Source organism: Pectinophora gossypiella, chromosome Z (assembly GCF_024362695.1).
Source record: "Pectinophora gossypiella chromosome Z, ilPecGoss1.1, whole genome shotgun sequence".
NCBI lineage: Eukaryota > Metazoa > Arthropoda > Insecta > Lepidoptera > Gelechiidae > Pectinophora > Pectinophora gossypiella.
The window spans coordinates 15276947-15299339 of record NC_065433.1 but is presented as its reverse complement, the minus strand read 5'-3'; the positions used below and the strand labels follow the sequence as shown (position 1 = coordinate 15299339).

The 22393-nt window shown below is 36.6% G+C and overlaps 1 protein-coding gene across 3 annotated transcripts in view; it reads left to right on the top strand.

Moving 5' to 3' along the window:
* Window positions 1-22393, top strand: part of LOC126379823 (uncharacterized) — a 64618-nt gene that overhangs the window by 36299 nt on the left and 5926 nt on the right. For all 3 annotated transcript variants that reach the window (XM_050028752.1, XM_050028750.1, XM_050028749.1), the window contains exons 5-9: window positions 11910-12019; window positions 17205-17263; window positions 19713-19897; window positions 20845-21326; window positions 22108-22208. In XM_050028752.1, coding sequence (XP_049884709.1) covers window positions 11910-12019; window positions 17205-17263; window positions 19713-19897; window positions 20845-21326; window positions 22108-22208 — 937 coding nt within the window. The remainder of the gene's footprint in view (window positions 1-11909; window positions 12020-17204; window positions 17264-19712; window positions 19898-20844; window positions 21327-22107; window positions 22209-22393) is intronic.

The window sequence follows — 22393 nt, the reverse complement described above, 5'->3', positions numbered from 1 at the left end:
AACCTGGAGTCCACAGTCACGTAGAAAGGTAAACATATCCCGAAATAAACTAAATTAATAACATTAAAATATTATAATACCTGCTAGCATTATGATCATTTAACGGAATAAAAATAATTTTATTTTTATAACATTCGCCTTTTCTTTTTTGGTTTCGGCGGGGATTCCATCTTGTACGGCAATATCATTAACACAAATATAAATACAAAAAGTGCACATGTCTGTATTATGACGAAGGTCTGGACCATTGTTATGCTGAAATCAAAACAGTACATATATTGATAGAAAATACTGTAATAATTCAACAAATAGAACAACGCATCACCAACAGCTAATATAGAAATAACATTAAGAAGTAAGCATAAATAAATAGATATTGATATTCACCCCATGTCATCAGCTATAAACGAAACACTATGATTAGGAATACTAATTAACAAACGATAATATATATGTAGTTTACTTAGATAAATACAAAGCTCTGTTGTTGTTGTTGTGCGTTGACAACTTGATTGTTGTTGTATAAATTCGCCTTTTCGGCTGACAAAGATCTGAGAACCATACAGCCTATAGAACAGGGTTGACTTGACGCATTTTGTCTTTTGGTACATAATAAGTTTGTCTATCGCTGTCTATTTTCTACCATTAAGATCTCTTCTTATTTTTTATGAGTCGATATACCGGCTCTAACATTTTCTAATTCAACCATTTTACTAAATGGATATTAATAAAGGATGTTTGCATGAAGACTTTTATGAGAATGGAAGAAGCGATAGTGGTGTGTCAGTATAGTAGTAAATGGTAATCCGTGGTTTTTGCCTACCCCAACGGGAAATAGGCATGATTTTATGTAGTTTAAATTCAGTATGTTTGTATTTCTTCTATGCCTTATGTAATTAAGTGTTCTAAATTTAAACCTTGCTAATTTCTGCACAGACTTACAATAAATAACATAATATAGCATCACACACAGGCGTGGCACAGGGAACACAGGTTCCCGAAGGGGTAGGGAGAAGTGTATAATTTATAGACTCACACCACCCCGCGAGAGTATATCCATTAAACGGGCACAAATCCAGGACACCACGGTGATATCAATTATCTAATATCAAACTCATAAAGTTGAATTCATTAGTTTAGAGCACGAGGCAGGATTAGACCCGTCGAATAAATCTCACGTTCTCTGAATAAGGCTATCGCGGATTCTTATTACAAGTATAGGTGATTAATATTTATCAATAGTCTGTGAATTTCGGCCTGTTTGGTTTATATTCTATATATCCACCGAGTTTCCGGTCTCGCCTGGCACCAACCAATCTCACACCAGCGTCACACCTTTCACTGCCATTGCAATACATTTGCATCGCATTGTTTGCATTATATCCTAATTACCAACCCAGTCGAGCCTTGAGCAACGCCTAATGACTGAACATGTTATGGAAAACATAGGGTGATCTTTATAGTACTCAAAACCTTTTATTTGTAAGAATAGTAAATGTTTGCATCTGGCAATAAACTCTTCATATGTCTACGTTTATAAAAGAATGACCACTTATCATTTCATTTAAAATAAATAACAATTTTGACATGTTTTCTTTATACATCAAGAAAACAATGAAGGTAGCTACGAAATGTAAATATCTGTATATCGTGAGGCTTGCGTCATAATTACCATACCATTAGTAACGATGCATAACTTTGGAGAGTGAAAACAGAATTACAGAACTAGGGACATCAATCAAAAATATCCTCATAGAACGTCACATATTTCGAACACGACGTTTCATAAAGTGTACGTAATTAATTCAGGCGCCCCACTGTACGCTAGCCGCATTTTCGCACATTGCACAAGAGCCCACATTGGAAGTTGCGTCACAACATTTAAAATTAGAATAGAATACCGCCTCACGCCGTACGCTGTCAAAATAATGGAAACTGTCAAATTCAACATCCAACTGACAAATCAGTCTGCAACAGGTGTCAATAGCAAGTTGCTGATAATGTCACTTGGTGCTAATAAATACAGCTTCATAGCTTAATTAGTAGCGGTTTTTTTCTGATACTAACAGGATAATAGGTACATATCTCTCCCATGTATCGGTTTTTAGGGGGTTATAGGAGACGACTTACCGCCTCATAAATAAAGATGAATCGTGACGGATTACAAAATTTGTGATCCCGTCACCTATAACATTACTGAAATGCAGCATCAAAGGCTTAGTCTTAAATCATCGCTGAATAAAACGCATATTTATGCATTAAATTGTTTAGGACCTACTTTCTTTGGAAACATTGTACTTACATGTATATCGAGTCTTATTATAAACTTCGTATTATTTCAACGATGGTTAATTGCACAGGCATTGTTCCATTGTTCCCATGTTACGTACTTAATTTTATTTAGTTTTAATAATAATAATAGGCTGTACTTGACCTTTGAATTAAATAGTTTTGATACGAACAACTAGTTGTTTTGTGACTATTTATAACTTCTACTTATGGCTAAAAATGTCATAGTCCAAAGGACATAAGGATCCTTACCACCCGATTACTTTGACTATAATCCCCTCGCGGCTGAAAATATTTGAAGTGATGGTAGTTGACGTATCCATAAGAATATATAGGAGGAAGTCTGAAAGTACCGCCGGTCACAAAAATTAAAGAACAGGTTAGCTAAGTATGGAAAAGGAAAGTTATGAATGTGGATAGATATAGGGGTAGGGGACGACCCAAGAAAGTGTGGATGGATTGTGTAAAAAAGGATATGTGTGTGAAAGGTGTGAGTACCGAGATGACGACTGACAGAAATGAATGGAAGAAGAATTGTTGTGCCGATCCCACCTGGTGAAGGATAAGGGCAGGAGGATGACGGATGATGGTAGTTGACGTGTCCCGTCCTTCAGTGCTTATCGCTATCGGCCCACCTTCCTAAGTCACTTTCATCTCACTAGCATTATTATCGCAGAGTTCTAAGCTAAAATTCGCGCCCACTTGGGCAACCTCAGTCAAGAAGTAGATATCTCCTCATTAATCAGAAAAGTCATGTCCCTGACTGAGGTCAATTGTATAGTAAATATAATTTAAAAGATTCTTTCTACCGGTTACGCGTTTCCCAATTCCGTTCGTTTGAGTAACAATTTCCATCTCATATTAACATCTCATTGCTTAACAAGTAACTTTGACATACATATACTTAGATAACCTAAGCTTTTAAAATGAACTTTACGATGTCTCGTTCAGTTGGGACTTTATATTTACAAAGCTCCAACAATCGTGACTGTGGCGCCCGCGCAGGGTTCAACCCACAGGGTCACAACGACCGGCGACCCGGTAGTAGCCATCCATAACAATATTGGGAAAATAACTGTTAGCGTATCGGTAATCTTACCTTAGAACGAACGTTTATTGCTCGTGTTTGATCCTTGAGTGTTGCGCTACTACAGTTTAGATTCGCTTCGAGATCTGCATGATCATCTTTCTCAAAATGTCCCTACTCTACGAATTGAAATCATTTTGTGGCCAGAAAAGTCCCTCCTTACATAAGACGAATCAGAAGTTTCCCAAGACAGTAAAAATACAAAAAACAATAGAATATTTCACTGGAAACTTCTGACAAGAAACAGTCGGAGCCTTAAATAAACCTGTAATTACATGTACCTAGTAACTTAATTTATCGACGTCTCAGTTTGTTGTGAGTCAATAATTACCCCTATTTATTTGTAACGTTGGGACCACTTGTTAGGATGAGAGGTACTGTGGTTAAGCTAGCTACTAAAAAGAGATAGATCTTCAACACATTGACACTATTGGAAAACCTTCCGGCCAAGTAGTGGATGCTAAGCAACCAAAACAAAACTCTCGTTGAAATAAAAAACTTGCAAGTTTAACTACAGAAACAGGATACTCACCTGCTAAAGTTTATGTAATAGTGCTGGAAAGTCATTGTTCCGATTCGTACATACGTGTCAGAACTTTCAGTCAACAGAAAGGTCGGTTACCGAATTCGGATGTCACCCAGTGAGCGGTGATTGAAATTGCGATTCGAATTTTTCAAAATAACGAAACAAAATGTCGACCAGAGCAGATAAAAAGGCCACAGTGAAGCAATTCATCTAAAAAAGCAATATTGCTATTTGTATTTTTTGTTGATATAGCGCACTTACATTTATATGCGTAAATGTCAAATTGCAATATGTATTGCAATGTGTCCTTTTTAGACCCCGTGTGACATAATCCCAGAAACAGTTCGTAGCGATTTTTAACTAGTTTTTACACTCCGATATTTCCAGATACAAGGTTTGGATTTGAAAAGGACACTCGGTCTTACGACTGCGGACTAAACGTCGAAGCTTCGGACCCTACGAATTATTGCAATATTTGAAATTTGGATTTGTACAGAGTGTTAATACCAGAAAGTTCATGATAACTTTAGTGTTTATCCATATTTTTGCGACGAAAAATTCCTCTTGATATCAATTTAAATCATGGTCTCTCAAAGTTTTCATTACGATGTCACTAACATCCTGTACAATATAAAATACCATTCTTGTCCTATTCTACTACTACTAATTCGGTGATTAAAAATACTTAGTTACATTCTTCAATACTTAAATACAAATGCTGTTCAAAGTGCGCGGACGGAAGATCGTCAACCCTCGTTGCGTAACCTACTATTTCCCAAACCACAAAAATGTTCCACCATAATATAGTGTCCATCTTCCCGTTGGCCGTTGGAACTTATAGTTACTCAATGACATATTCTGTAATAAGTAATAACTAATCGACGTGATCCATCGATTCGTAGTATCGGACACTTTTGAGGTAATCTCATTAAATGCCTAGCTAAACATTCTGAAAGCTGTTTGGTGTCGTAACGACCTAGGGATATAAAAACGCCGCATTAAAGCAATTGACTTATAAAGCAATATTGCAATTTGTTAAAAGCCAACAAATGTTAAATAGCAATAATGCTTTTTAGATAAATTGCGTCAATGTGGCCTTTCTAGACTTCCTGAACAATTGTAAAAGTATAAATAATAGATCTATTAAATATATTTGGCGACAACACTATCCATTTAAAAAGTTATTATTTTTCGGTGTCCCCAATCAAAGGCGTGATGAATGGTAGAAACAAAACGGCGTGCGCACGCACAGGTCGACGACCGGCGGTGCACGGACTTCCCGGACAGAGGAGGGAACGCTTATCACGGCTCACTTGAAAAGAACTACAGTCCTTTAAAAATACAATGATTGTTAGGTAGGTTTTAATTTTTAATCATCGTCAAAGAAGAGGATTTTGCTCAGCAGTAGGATCTCATACGCTACATTAGATATGACCATACTACTTTATAGATACAAAATATTTTGCTTAAAATAAATGTAAATCAATGTAAAACGTCATAATAAAAGTAAATCCATTTTAATTTTAAATTTAATATTAACTATAATTTCATTACCACTCTAGCTGTGTCTTTAGTAAACTTTTCTACCCTCAATACACATAATCTAAATAGACAGATGATAGACAGGGATATGGCCCCAATTATCTCCTTTATTTAATACCCATTCTACATCCATTTTGTCCTCCTAATTACGTAATTCATTCTAACAAAAAATATATCAAGCACAAACTATATACTGATTACTATTACGAATAACCTTTACTCGTATAGCCGAAAAACAATTAGGCAGATAGGTATATCCACTATAGAAACAGTTCGCTATGCTAAAATGATCACGTTACGACAGAGTAGAGCAGACGTTACTAAATATTACGACTATTTAAGATGATGTCATTCTAAAAATACAACTCATAAAATCTAAAAAAGCAACGTCAGTAGTACGAGTATGTATTTCTGCTTCTTTTCACAACGCTTCCATAATCTTCATTAACCATTATCCTTGCATTGTTTATGCTTCTGATCGATCTCTCGGATCAGACAAATTATTGTTTATTTTCAATGCACGAAAAGCATCTTAACGCCTACAAACTAATATTCCCTCTCTTAATTTTATTTTTTATACCTACTTCCTGGAGTATCTAAATATCTTGCTGATGGCGAAACGAGGGCGCTGAGCCTACTTAATTAATGGATCTACCACGGCTTGCGACCATTATCACGATTTTTTTATCTTAACATCTATAACTACGTACCTCAAATGCATAGATCGCGGTCCGCCGGAGGCTTGTGTTGCATAGATCACAATTTATCTAACAAGTACTTATCTTTCTACAATAACAAAAAATAGTAATTACTTACCTATAAGGTATTAACTACTCAAAAATGACTGCTCTCTTAGTTAACTTCTAAAAATAAGTACCTTAGAAGCTTATTTCAAGTACTTTATTTAACACTATCTATCAATTAACCTTGGATGATATATTAACTTTGTACCTGGATAACTCGTAGTTACTTCCTCATATTCTACGTAAGCAGTTATGCAAACTAGCTACATCATTAGAAGTGAATAAAGATGATGGATGAGCACGTTAGTTTCCCATATCGGCGGCTGTTTGATAGTTTCTCAACATCCTTACTTCTATCGTAAAAACCTATCGTAAGATGCGTTTATCGCGAAGCGGCGATCAGAGCACGTACCTCCAACTACCGCTGGAGCCAGTGAGCCAGTCAGCCAGTCCGTCCGCACACCCGAAACGTGCTGGCCGAAACGCGCCAAATTAAAAAGAAAAGAAAACACCGGCATTCTCTATTCGAAACTCAATATTTTAAAGTTCGGGCCCAATTCTATTTGTTTAATGTTTTTAGTGCTATGATGTGATAATGTTAACAAATATCGAACTGTGATTTAAGCCTGCATATTGTAATTATAAATAGTGTGAGTTCAAAATTGAAATGATTGAATTAGTAAAAGTGAATGAGAATAGAGTTAATGGGACAATGAGGGATATTGCGAGTGATTCGTTCGTGTGTCGGGTGCAGTACTTGAACGACTTGGATCCTTTTATGGAGTACAACATGCGGGAGCCGCCACGGCCTCTGTACCACACGTTCAACACTACAATACCTCTGTCGTATCAGATAGCTGCTGTGCATCGCTTGCTGCAAGCTCCACACCGGGTAAGTGCGGCTCCTTATTTATTTTTGAAAAATATAGGCACAGCTTCAGGATTTTCCGCATCGCCCTCACATAGGTTTTTGAAATTTCCTTTCAAATAAAAATCTACCTTACCAGCTTTGTCCTGTGGATTGTATCTACTGTTGCTATACACAATGGATGACATAGCAGCATTAAATTGGAACAGTATACTTACTTAACTTTTGTTTTATTTTCCCACTTTTGAGAAATGAATATCTACTTATTAATTTATGTAAGTATTACATCTTCAAAGGCATGAATTGATTAGGTATACAATTATTATTAGGTACATTTTTATTGTTGCTCATTTAGTTTAGCTTAAGATAATTTTAATGTTTATATTTGCTATTATCCCGTGAGTGTTCCATTTCCAAGAACAGAGCATTGTTGAGAAGGTAGCCACGAGTATTAGTAACGTCTGTTACTCATCGTGGTTTTTGGCTAAAATTATCCGTTCCAAATATCCACTCACTGCGCTCAGGTGAGCCTATGACATCATGCCATTACACTACTACTGTGTAAATAGGACAAATGCATTTGGAAATTATAAGATTATTTATGTTCTAAAAATGCCGCCTCTCTCAATTGTTCACAAAATATAATATGTTAACATAACATCAAGTATGTATCCCCGAAGAGGTAGGCAGAAATGTAAAATACACTACCACCCATTACTAAAGAAGCGAGCCTATGTTCACTGCAATATGTTCGTTTTTATATAAGTTACCTAACGGTTTAACAAATCCGTTGCTTCCATTTATATACGTTTTCTGAAAAGGTAACATCCGCAAAAGCAAATAGCAATTGTCTTGACCTAAATATTAGGCATATTGACTGAATAAGCAGACTGTGACAATAGTGCTAACCGACCAATATAAAAAGACTGCCTACTCTCCGAACTCCTATCAGACCTGTTGAAAATACAGAACATCAAGGAGCTCATGTTAAATGGTTGCATAATAACTAAGACCTAAGTGACTGGTCGCATTCTGAAGACACAATAAGATGTTCTAGCCTGACTGTTGACTCTAGAACACAATAGCATGTCATGTACCCACTTGCAAATAATAGGTACTTACTGACACAATTCTGTAATGACAATGCCTGAGATTGAAACAAGAAACAGGTCGATGATCCGATAAATTATAATTTTTGTATTAAATACTGGAATTAATATTATTTATTTATTTATGTCTATAAGCGAACGGATATCCACATTTGAACAGAACATGATTAAATTACAGTGAAACTTAGATAAATGGGACCTGGATAAGTGAGAAAGCTCTACAACTGGGAAACCTACAGAGATCCTGACAATTTTGCATCAAATTACCTCTGTTAGTGGGATATTAGAAAATTCTCTATCTGGGATTGGTTCCCTAAGTTTTACCCTGACCTTCTATAAGAGTATAATCTCTTGCAGTAGGTATAGTTTTTGACGCTAACTTCTATGATAATGACTATTGGTTACCTCACTACGGTATTGTAAACAAACAATATTAGTCCCAGTTAGAGAAAGTACATTTCGTATGATGTAAAAAAATATGATTGTTTTATTGAATAATTAATCCTATGTAACTGAAATTACCACTATTTCCATCTCTAATAATCGAACCCTCTGTAAGAAACGATTTTTTTAACCTGATATCTGAAACACTGGTAAACGGAAATATCTCTATGGTAAAACGAACTTAATGATCCCTTGAAATATCAGTTATCCAGGTTTCACTGTAATAGCAGGCTATTTTCAAACTGTATACATTAGGGACCAAACTTAGATTCATGACATTGATAAAATGACATCAGTGGCAATCGTTCGTGACAAAAAATAAATACTATTTGTATGTTATCCGTAGACGCTGACATCACTTACACTTAGCATGCTATTGAAATATATGACACAAGAAAATATTTTGATTCCAAACAACTCAAACGTGGTTGGTATGTCCGTGTTTTACTTTGACCGAAGTCAACTTAATAGTTACTACACCGAAGTTGCCGAAGGTAATACCTACCAAATCAACTTCTTGAACATTACTTTTTCCTGACATTCTGATTAGTATTCATTACTTAGATGGTTGGTAGATACTTTCCTCATTTAGCGATTACCTGCCTTAGCAAAGATATCTTCTTATTTCTAATAATTATCTACTTAATTACGAATTTTATAAAGATTTATATAAATCTATGACATCATCACATGTTAGCCTTCTTGTTTAGTTACTTATTGCTCATTGTATTGTTCAATGACAAAGTCTTATGTGATTTCAAATCAAAAAGTTCTGTAATGTAATTTGTGTCTGATAATTCTAACAAAAAGTTACAATTATTCTATTAATATCCGATGATGCAGGTTACTGGAAACTTAGCAGATTGTTTTGGCAACTCCTGTTTACACTAACGTACGTATGCGTGAGCAAAGATCATAAAGTCTACATTTATTATGTAACAGTCCAATCAGTAGTATACCTATAATGTTGGAATGGAACCGGGAAAGTTATTGCGTTTACAGATTCTAGGACCAAAAATTGGTGCCTAGGTAATAAAGGTATAAAAACATTTTAATACGCTTTATAACAGTGGAGTGTGGCAACAGAAATATTATCATCATCCCCTAGAGTTCCAGCCCAATTACAGGTTAGGCCACATAACTACGAAAACACATTTCTCGGATAGGTATGTCTTTTCGTGACGATATTTTTGTTCACCGCTGAGCACGTAATCATCATTTAAGATCCAGGGTTACGCTGGATTACACCTGCAATATCAAAATGAGTCAGGCGTTCTTCGAAGTCTTAACTAGGCTACCTCGCCTCATGAAATATTTTGAACCTTCATATTTGTTATGCGATGAATATGTACTTACATTTTAATATTAAAATTGAAAATCTGTCAGGGAAATAAACGCTTTATTATTAGGTATTGTATTCGCAAAGATCCCCAAATTGTGAATGTAATTTGCAATTGTAAATAGGGCTCAGATTATTTTCTATTCGTCTTGATGATTAAAATGGACATAGCCCTTCAGAATTCAAAATAGGCACTTAAACTATTGTCCTTGAGAATCATTACCGCATTCATTCTTTAACTAAAACTTCTAGACACGATAGGCTTCGTAACTTATGCAACCTGCCTACCTACAAACTACCTAAAACTAATAACGCATATGGCATGAGGACGTGGAAATACATATTACCCGATATATTGAATAAGTTACCTAAAGACAACAAACGGACATACTTACTAACATAAAAAACATGTAAACGTACTTTAAAGAATTTATACTTGGGTTCTAAAGATGTAACGTAATGTTACGATATTATTGTAACGAGGGAGCAATTTTCATTCGCTTCTCGCATAAGCCTTATTCAGGCTTTTAGATAAGCGTCTTATACTATGTAAATAAATAATTTGTAAAGTGTTTTGAACAAAATAAATAAAAAAATAAATAAAAATAAATAGTGTTACAAAAATCGGCCCCGAATTACGGAAGAACCAATAAGTACTTCATACTTTTTTACATCTTAAAATACTTTTCATGTGATTTCCAGGATTTGTACCCGGTTTATGGCCATAGGTCCCCATTACGTAGGTCGGAGTGGGTGTATATACCTACTTTACACATCTGCCTATCCCTTCGGGATGTACGCATAATACTATGGCTATGTTATGTAAATGCATTTTCTTAAAACACAAAGCTCTGTAAACTGCCGGGAATATACGAGCTTTTTAAATATAAAAAAAAACTACCGCAAACTTCCAGCGGATTTCCCGAATTTTTGTGCAGCCCAGCGGAGGGCTAAAAGAGACAAGACTATTTCAAGTCCGTTCCAGTTTCCCTGCACATCGGCTTGGCTCTGTGCCAGCGCGCCCGCACGTGCGCTGGCGCATTGCGTTCGACACCGGACCACCGGTCGTTATGACACCTCATACACTGATGATACCTATTATAATGTCATCTAAACTAAATGAGCAAAGTATGAATTGTAAAAAGTCGCCGGTAGCTGTATCAAGTTACGGTCAGGTAAGATTTTCTCTGCTGGATTTTAAGCGTATTGTAAAAATGTCTCCACCATCCCGCTTTGGAGCAGCGTGGTGGAGTATGCCCCATACCTCCTCCTGTTGATTGAGGGGAGGCATGTGCCCAGTAGTGGGACGAATATAGGCTGTTTATGTATGTATGTAAAAATCTAAAGGAATACAACAATATAATTGTCGAACATGATGGATTATTGATATGGGCGATGAGGTAAGCTGTCTTATATCAGTATCAAGTGCTGTGACTGCAAAATATCTGTTAAGTAACTTATGGTTCTGCTCACCCCGATATGGAGACAAATGTTGCAAAAAATATTAGGTACTTCTATGTACAGTTACGATATACAACGCCATCTGACGGCAACTACTACGAACAATTTAGTAGAAACGCAAAGACTGGCTTGATCAATGCGTATGATGTTATATTAGTCCGCAATAGGTTGTACAGAGGGCGCTATCGGCTTGCGTTCATCCCACAATCTCTATAGGGTAGGCAGGCAGAAGAACAAAATCTTCTTTTAATTTGTGGATATTGGATTTGCTGCAGTGATGTCCACACAAAGGAATATACTTAGAATTTATCTAAAGTGATTTGCCTTTTGGTTCATTGTGCACTGTACAGGTCGGATATTTAGTTATTCAGATTCGAACCTGAACAAGACTTGCATAAATACTAGCCTATTCTAATCCCTACCCCATCGCACAAAATTATCAACACAGGTGCTGGATTTTTTTACAAATTATTGCTGAAATGTGAATGTTTATTGTTACAGCTGGATGATGCGACGTTGCAGGTGTTCAAGGACGGCGACTATGGACCCTACCTCGACCTGGACTCGACCTTGGGCGAGCAGGACGAAGAGTTGGAAGGTCTACAAGATAGGTAAGGACGACTTGGTTTTTACATGCTCAGTAGGTAGGTAATTAACGGGTTCTAGCAGGGTAGTCTAATAAAGGTAAGATAAAATTTAAAATGACCTACCTTATCAGTTACTTTCGCGAAGGGTAGTTCGGTAGTTACATTGTGTGTAAGTTCATTAATCTTTTAAAAACGACTATAGCACGATTATTGATTCATAAACGGTCCCCGATATAAAATGGAGTGCAAAAATAAGTTACAGTACAGAGAAAAGATAATGTTTCACTATACCTATTAGAATTCGCAAATTTTTGGTTTAAACTCAACACTCGTACACAAATATACTTTCCTCTCTTGTTAAAAAAAACTACTATTATTCGTTGTCCTAAAGCACTGTGCAGCAGCGCAATGCAAGCATTGAATTGTGAATCTATGACAACTTTTTTCAAAAAACCGTCTGTCCGTTTACTATTTTGAAAAAGTCAACAGAAGATTGTAGAAAATAATCTACGTAAAATACATAAGTTACCTATAATTTACAATGAGAATGGTAATTAATAATGTGATGTCGTACCTACTATCAATTCGCAGAAGAAATGTAAGTAGACGATAATCTTATGCTAGATATAAGTATCTATACTTACTAATTTCTTTAACACATTTTCAGATGCGTTCCATTAGATACAATGATGCTTAGACTAATTTGAGAGTTATGATACCTATACCTATATGAAACGACACGTGATTGGGATAGACAGACATACGTGTATATGATTATGTTGTTTATAATATATACCAATGGATCTGCGTAGTTGTCGATCCTCTAATGCAGCTAGTTGTCAGTTTTCCGGCGGGTGGTCCCCCAAGGGAAGTACGGTTCACCATCCACTGCTAACAAATACTCACACAATCGAAAATGATACCTACTTTAAAATATCAGAGCTTTAGGTATTCCTTCTTACTAGATTTTATATGTATAATTCTTTTCTCCACATCTAGTGGAGATAGGAAAAAAAACATTTTGATCTTCCGGCTTGTTTGAATGACAGTAATTCCAACTTACTGTCCCCTTATCAAAAAGAAAGAAGGCACTTCCAGAGTACTGAATGCATAAAGTCTAAGCCAAGCCGGGCCAGGTAGTGAATGCCATATAATGATTCATATCAAAAACTACTCTTAGTCGTTGCCTCCACAAATTTAGGTGGATGGTGGGTTAGACGATGATTATGATTGACAACAGGTGCAGATCACACTCTGCATCCGAGGTCAGGGGTAACTTCTGCAGCCATTTTAAAATGATTGCTCCGTTTGTCTATTTTTACCGACTTCAAAAAAGGAGGAGGTTCTCAATTCGACCGTATATTTTTTTTTAACATTTACTTGGCACCGACTTCAGAATTATAAAATTAATTAACTAATTGAAAATACGTACTTATTACTTTGTGCGAAGAAAATTTATTTATTGCTTTTTAGTTTTGCGTTTGAAGTCGGTATTTTTTTGTTAATATTTTTTAAAATATAAATTTGTATAAGACCGGATGTTATCTCAGAAAATAAATAAATCGCCTATACCTACTGAACTATAGGTGCTTTCGGAATACTATGGAGTAGGTTAGGTCTTCTTCTATCGTGTGGGTTGTGAGGTGGATTACCAACCCCATCAGCTCTGGTGTCAGGGTTATTATTGAGCCGCCATAGGCCCCTGACATGACTCATGCAACGACTACTTACTTACATCAGTAAGTAAGTAGTAACCGTGACCAATAGCCTAACGTGCCTTCCGAAGGACGGATCATCTTACTTTTTGAACAATCAGATGATCAGCCTGTAATGTTCTAACCAAACTAGGAATCACAAAGTGATTTTTGTGATTTGTCTACTACCGGGAATCGAATCCGGGACCTCTGGATCTAATAGTAAGGTACATACATCAGAAACGAATATTATAACGGGTATCTAGCTTTCGTAATGTCGTCGTACTATTTCGGAGAACCAAAAATAGAGCAAGCAGACCAGATTCGACACATTAGGTACATTTATTTGGGTTACCGTTACCCAGTAACCCAGCAAACCACCAAACGTGGTATGTGGTATGCACAACCAATTCGAACGCTTATCAATAAGAAAATAGTAATTATACGTAAGTATAAATTGTTATAAGAAGATGGACTTATTTTTTCGTCACTCTCATCAACATCTTATGTTTTCTGGACGGTTTATCAAAGAAAACGGATTTTGATGTTTAAATAGAAAAAAATAAGCGTCAGGTGAAGAGATATAAAAATGCAGAAAAAACTTTGTAGTAGTTAAAAGGCTTTATTTCATTAGGACACCATAATGATTACGCCACCAGGGGGCGATTCGGTTGTCGGGGACAATGTTCCGGGTAAAGTACCCTTCATAGATATTGTTCCATCTTGTCTTACTGGCTCAGCCCTTTCGATAATACCAGCTAACTCTAGGTGGAACTTTTACTTTTGCATTATTAAAAATTATATCATTCGGTGCGCTAATCGACGTGGTGGAAATAATAACGCATTTTACTCTAGAAAGCCTGGAAACTTTACTAGCGAAACCGTGAGTGTTTTACTAAAGAAGTTTTTTTTTACATGAGTCTCAATCGCGATGCTTCAGCAAAAACCTGGGCTCGGTATGAACAATGAACTTAACTCACAGTTCGCCTTCTATAGGCCGTTGTTTAGAACTTCGTAAATTGAAACAAATGTTAAGTTTTTGACTAGGTAAATTTATTATTTACTGGTTTTATTTGTTTTTATTGATTATACGACATCACTTACGCCCGTAGTTCCAGTCAGGCTGGCCAGAATCACAAGTCGACCAGAAGACAATTTGTACACTTCATACCTATTGGAGTTTGGATATTGGTAAATCGTATGGTGACCCATATATGTAAATAATCCTTCGTCGGAGAGAATATTATAATCGGGTAAGCAGAAAAAAATAACGTTAAACATTACCCGTTCCCGAAAGAATTGGTACCTATACGTATTTTCGTGTGAGAGTTCAATGTATTTGATGGTAATATTATCGGATGAGCGCAAAAGTAATAGTTTGTCGGTCAGTGTCGGTCGGGCGGGAACATTTTGTACGTCAGCCTGAAATCAGGCCCCCAGTCATAGATCTACCGCGCACCCGGACAACATCGTCCTCCGTAATAAAATAAAACCTATAGGACTAATACTCTCTTAAAATAAAAACAGTGTTCTAAAATGATTACTTATTTTTAAATTAAATTGGTGATATTTTTGCATTCAATATTATGTGTGATTATAAACTACACTTTTAAATCAAATACAATTTTTTCCATCCATCATAGGCGCCAAATAATATACAGTTAATATTCTTCAAATACAAAATAAAATTGAACTAATAAGTTTAAGGCACATAATAGAAAACCACTTGTAACCACAGTGAACGTCGTTTATAACATTATATTGTAAAGTACGTACGTATCTACTGGCACTCTTCCGTAAGATACAACTATCAACGAATTAAATAAATAATATCAAACAAGCGGATCAACCTGTAGAATTCACAATGGAAATCGGCGAGCTTGACTTGGATTCGCGTTCAGTTGATGAAGATACCGCGTTGCGCCAGCCGCTGCTCAGGCAAACATCTTGCGACTCTGGCATCGCCGACTCCTTACACGAAGAGTTCCACTTACCTCTCGACTCTTTACGAGAATGCGAAGACATGTCTGAGGACGAGCAATTTGTGGACTCCGACGATGACAAGTGAGTAAACTCTCATCTCAGAAACTCGGAACAGATTAGCTATCATTAGATCAGATTATATTTCAATCATTATTAAAGTTGAACAAAAACTCGAAGAATGTCAAGTACTTAGATAGGCACTCTATTTTATGCTACTGGGGGTGACAGTGATAGGTAGGCTGGGTGGTGAATTCCAGAGCTGTGCTGAGCTATAGGTATAAGTTAATTAGGTAATTATGCATACTTACTTCAAAATACTAACGCACATGTTAAAAAATGTTATGAAAACCTTGCGCCTCGTAGTGTTCACAGACCCAGGCTACGTTCCTCAAAAACAATATATACGGCGCTGTACGGTTTTCATTCGTTTAACCTTGTAATATCATGGATAACAGACATGCATATTTTATCTTTGCTTTTGGGTATAAATGTTGACCCTTTTTTTACACCCAGCCACAATAGCATCTTCAACCCGTTATGACTCTGATCGAAATAAAGAGAAGCAATATATATTTTACTTTTTTTTTTGACGTGACTTATTGTAGATTTGCCGCAGATGGCATTAACTACTTGGCCGGACAAATGGGGAGCGCTGAAGGCTCTCACCCGGTACAACGTTTAAGACTACATGCCTGAGGGTGCCCAGTTGAGCGCGAACCTCGGCTCAGGGCGTCGTCTGAGAGGAAAAATATTTGAAAGAATTAATCGACCCTAGTGGGACGATAGCGATAAGCGCTGAATGAGGGAAATCGTCGACCACGCCGGCGGGGTCGGTATCGGGGACCTGAAGGGAAGCAATATAGGTAGCAATATAATTCTATATATCATGTGATCCAAATATCAAGCAACAATTATTTTAGATATATACAGGGTGTTAGTGACATCGTAACGAAAACTTATCAAGTGGAATTATCCGTCGCAAAAGTATGGAACGGAAAATAATTTAAAAAAAAAACAAATAGAAAATTTCATAAATTTTTCTACAGGAAATTCCACTTAATTAATATCAACTCAGGATCACGGTCAGAATCATCCCCCTCAGTATTCGTTACGGTGTCACTAACACCTACTTGTATGGCTACCTGTATGTGTAAACTGAGGGGGCTGATTTAGCTCATTATTCTGAGTTAATATAAAGTGGAATTTTGAATCGCAAAGCATAGAATTGAAAATAATTTAAAATAACACAAAAACACATGAATTTTGCGAATGAAAATTCCACTTAATATTAACTCAGAATCATGGTCTGAATCATCCCACTCAGTATTCGTTACGATGTCACTAACACCCTGTATGCTTTTGCCATTACACATGCTATTTTGGAAAAAATACGTACCCGAGTAATGAGAAAATAGGTAACTATCACGTTAAAGTTAGACAACGCCATCTATATTGTTTTTGGTGAACGCAGCCTGGGAAGTCCCTCATTAAAATAAGTCATTCCTTTAGAATAATGTAGGTTTTTTTTTCAGTCGCAAGAATGCCCTCGTTCTACGCACTCAACTATCGGTCAGGGTGCATGCTATTATCGGTAAGTAATAATAATAATAAATTGAGGAGCTCGGTGGCGCAGCGGTAAACGCGCTCGGGCTGCGATTGTTGAAGTTAAGCAACTTTCGCAAAGGCCGGTCATAGGATGGGTGACCACAAAAAAAAAGTTTTCATCTCGAGCTCCTCCGTGCTTCAGAAGGCACGTGAAACCGTAGGTCCCGGCTGCATTAGCAGTCGTTAATAACCATCAATACGCACTGGGCCCGCGTGATGGTTTAAGGCCCGATCTCCCTATCCATCCATAGGGAAGGCCCGTGCCCCAGCAGTGGGGACATTAATGGGCTGATGATGATGATGAATAATAAACAAGAACCACCATACTTATAACTCAAAATATCAATTATTCATATGCGACTTATCTTTGTCCAAAAGACTTATCCTACCTACTTATCGCTTTCTGACTTATTATCGCTATGATTACTTCTACTATTAGACTCGCATACACTAAACTCGTATACTCACACATTCATATTCCTACTTAATATACACACCCTTCGCTCTAATACTTAGATGTAAGTTTAATTTTAAGTTTCCTTTGGCAAACTATGCGCCAACATCACATGTAAGTACCCATTTTTTTACGTGTGATGTATGTAGGTAGATTTGTCCTAGTTCATTATTTATGTATGAAGGTAGTTCTCTTCGATTAAACGGCGAGAAGCGTTTAGACGTGTTTTCTTGTGTGCTCCCTGGTTCCCGTGATTCCCTGGTAAATATTTCTCATTACGGTTTCCCGAGATACAGGCTCTGCCTAGTTTGGGAACCTCTGTTCATTTGGATATATTTTTTATATAAGTACTTACCCCTCCCTTTTTACGTGCCTCATTGTATTGTTTTATGGTAATAAAAACATTTTTCATTTATTCATTTTCATACTCCGTATAATATTAAAACTTAAAAACTAGTGTTGCCACATTATTTCATGTGAGGAATCGAACAGGTGCAACATCTTTTTTTTTAAACAAAGCCATGTTCATACCATGCCCATTGTCCATCATCATCCAGGATCATCTTTCATCTTACTTAATATGGTCCTTGGGTAGGTCCTTGGTCTATATGAGCACCGTAGACATAATACCATAAACATAATGCGAGAATTGTATGTAGGAAGATAACCGGCCGTGATTACTATGGTTACACTTTTTCCTTGTCGGTACACAGCCGAAATTATATCAGTAAATTTTAAAGTCAAAGGAAAAAAATTACAGCCACACATAGCTTATCTAATTATATTATTATATTAACTCTATGATATTTGTATTTCAATACAAAAAGTCTATTATATTAAGATTTGAAATACTCGTGGCTTTAAAAATAAAGCTCTAAAGAATATCCCAGCTGCACATCGTAATGTCTACTTATATCTATGTGTACTTATCTAATAAGTACAGTCACGAGCAATAATATATATGTATACATTGTTACATTTTCTAAAATATCTTAACAGAGTAGCAATCTAGAAAGAAGTATACGACAATTTGTTAAACATTATCTAACCATCGAAGTGTGTCAAAATAAGGTATACATTTATTCCACATAAATATTATCGAAACAAAACCAGAAATAACTTCACACTTCCAACATCATTGTAATGTATCCACGACAATTTCTATTACATGTATACAATTGTGTACATATTAAAGAAATTGTCGTGGATACATTACAATGATATTGGAAGTGTGAAGTTATTTCTGTTTTATTATTTATATCTAGATTTTCCCATTGATTGTGCTATTTCATTGGGCTAATGTTACAAAAAATAAGTTTTATTGTATACTAAACTAGCCCGCGTTTGACCGTAATCACACCAGATGCTAAGATAATATTTGAAGTAATGAGGGTAGGTAGCCATCCGCGAGCGGCAACGAGTAGCGGTGCGGCTGGCCCGTCGACTTTTTTATTTCCGTATACCGTCTTTAAGCTATCGATTATTGGTCAGCAAAAATTTAGCTTCGATCGCCATCGACTCGCAAAGAAGAAGACTATCGTGCTGCTAGATTCCTGCGGAAATATTGCAGTAAGTATGGATAAACACGCATTATGTTTTCTGTCATCGTCGTAACTAGTGCAGCTAGATAAACATTACCTGTGGTTTTGTAATTATTATTGTAATCGGTGTCCACGACATTTTCTTTAATATGTACACAATTGTATACATGTAATAGAAACTGTCGTGGATACATTACAATGATGTTGGAAGTGTGAAGTTATTTCTGGTTTTATTTCGAATATATTTTTGTGGAATAAATGTATACCTTATTTTGACACACTTCGATGGTTAGATAATGTTTAACAAATTGTCGTATACTTCTTTCTAGATTGCTACTCTGTTAAGATATTTTAGAAAATGTAACAATGTATATATATTATTGCTCGTGACTGTACCTATTTACTGAATAAAGAAATTCACTATTCACATTTGTTTTCAGAGAGGCTGCTACACTCCCAAGGGCGGGAGCTCCGCAAGGCCCTCTTCACCCTCAAGCAAGTTCTCCAGTCTGACAAGGATCTGGTGCACGAATTCGTGGCTAATAAGGGCCTCGACTGCCTCATGCAAGTCAGCAGCATGGCGGACCACAACTTCTTGGACTATATTCTAAGAGCCCTTGGCCAGGTGAGTTAGTATACAATATAAATAGACTAATGAGAGAGAGTGAGAACTTCATTCGCAATCTGACAAAAATAGGGCAGACATTTTAAAAAAACACCTATTTTTTCCCTCCGGACTCGTGGTCACACCAGGTTGTCACACCAGTATGACAAACAGGAATTTTATTCTTGTTTGTCACACCGCTAACAATACAACACCTTTTATCACACCATTGTTAGTACGGAGAATATCCCTATGATAAAAAATATATCGATATTTGCCATGAGACATATTTGTGCAAAGAGATTATTATTTTATGTTTAATAGCGCATTCTTTTTGTTTATTCCTATCTTCTATCACTGGCGACCTCATGGATTTTTCCATAATTACCAGTTTTTTTATTTGATAATAAGTCATATTGTCGCATTAACTACTTGGCCGGACAAATGGGGAGCGCTGAAGGCTCTAACCCGGTACAACATTTAAGACAACAGGCCTGAGGGTGCCCAATTGGGCGCGAACCTCGGCTCAAGGCGTCGTCTGAGAGGAAAAATGTTTGAAAGAATTAATCGACCCTAGTGGGTCGATAGCGATAAGTTTCTGTTAAATTAAGTATAACGTAAATAAAATCAATTTTAATTTATACGCCGATAAACACAGCACTACTTATAATGACAAGTCAGGATAAAAGGTGTTATATTGTTAGCGGTGTGACAAACAAGAAAAAAAATCCTGTTTGTCATACTGGTGTGACAACCTGGTGTGACCACGAGTCCGGAGGGTATTTATTTTTATGATCGAATTATCTACTTGCCTCACGTGTTTTAAATTAAATACACCGCAACGACAGCGACATTCAAAATCGCTTATGTCCTTGGCAAATAAGAAGTTAGTTAGGAAGCTGCTGCTTTATTGACTCTGCTAAATTAGTGACTTTGCCTAACCAACTAAAACGTCAATCCGTTTACAGATCCTTCTGTACGTGGACGGCATGCACGGGGTGATGGCACACAAGCGCTGTGTCCAGTGGCTATATTCACTCATCTCCAGCAAATTCCGGCATGTAGTCAAAACTGCACTTAAGCTGCTTCTGGTGTTTGTCGAGTATACTGAACAGAACTGTTTGCTCCTCATCGACGCCATCCACGCAGCAGATAGCTCTAACGGCAGGCAACCCTGGTACAACGTTATGAAAATCCTTCAAGACTTCGACGCTTCAGACACAGAGCTGCTTATATATGCCACTACTCTCATAAATAGATGCCTCAACAATGTTCCCGATAGAGACACATATTATGATCAAGTGGATGCATTGCAGGATCAGGGCATGGACGATATAATACAGTTATATATGTCCAAACAAGGCACAGATTTAGATTTGTTGAGACAACTACAAATATTTGAAGCTGTACTTCTCTACGAGGATGGTGACGAAAGCGGAACAGCATTAAAGTAAGTTTTTTTTTCTTTCTTGGTTTAAACTACGATCAGTTCACTAGACTGTAAGCAGTTTTGTTGTGTGGAAAAGTGACGTGTCAGGAGCTACAACCAGTGTCACAGCATCCCACTTTATACACCGTGGCTTTTCTTCTGTAGTTTTTCACATAGTTTCGAGGTCTATAAGCCCTGATGCGAGGGAATTCGGATGATCAGCTAATCGCTCTAGATGTTTCTCTCCAGAGACGGTTGGCATTTTAAGGTATTCATGTATTTCTTCATTCTTGCTGAACCATGGTGCATTTGCAATTGCACGTTCTGCACTCGTTGCAGATAGAGTAAATTACTTTTACTGGCAACTTCTCAGATTGGGATGCCATAGGTCCAAGTAGGTTTAAGTATAGCGTTGTTGTTGTCTACTGAAAGCACAGAATTTTGTCCTATTAATCAGTTAAAGTTTTTGCACTTGAAGTTGATTTCGTCCCTTTTTCGCTTGATGTGTGTTTTCCATGTTAGGCGTGTGTCTAGATGGAGCCCAAGGCATTTGACACAATCGTTGTGTGGGAGGACATCAGGTCCAAGTGCAACGAGTGGGCAGTCCTTTCGTCGAAGCGTAAATGTGATGTGGTTATACTTTTGTGTACTAGCTTTTATAGGTACTTACGCCATTTCTACGCGATGTTGCGAAGTTGACAGTTTAGACAGATCTCGATGGTTTTAATTAAATAATATAACATTTAATTAAGAACGTATCAAATTCTTAAGGGAGGTCTAAATATATTTTAATAAATTTCAGACAATTAGACGAATCAGTTATAAATTCTGTACGAAGAAGAAGTCTCAGCTTGAATGGCGCAGAAAGGAGGAAATCTAAAAAACTACAATCGAAAGAAAAAGGTAAAGAATACGTTATATTTACAGTCTTGTGAAAATATTTTTCACGCATGACTTTGTTTGCAAATTCCGTTTTTATAATAAGGCTTTACTATTTTACTTTCAATAAATATACTTCATGTGATCAAAAATCCATCGATTTCATAAAATGTTTGTTGTGTACATTTGTTGTGTTTGCTTTAATATTA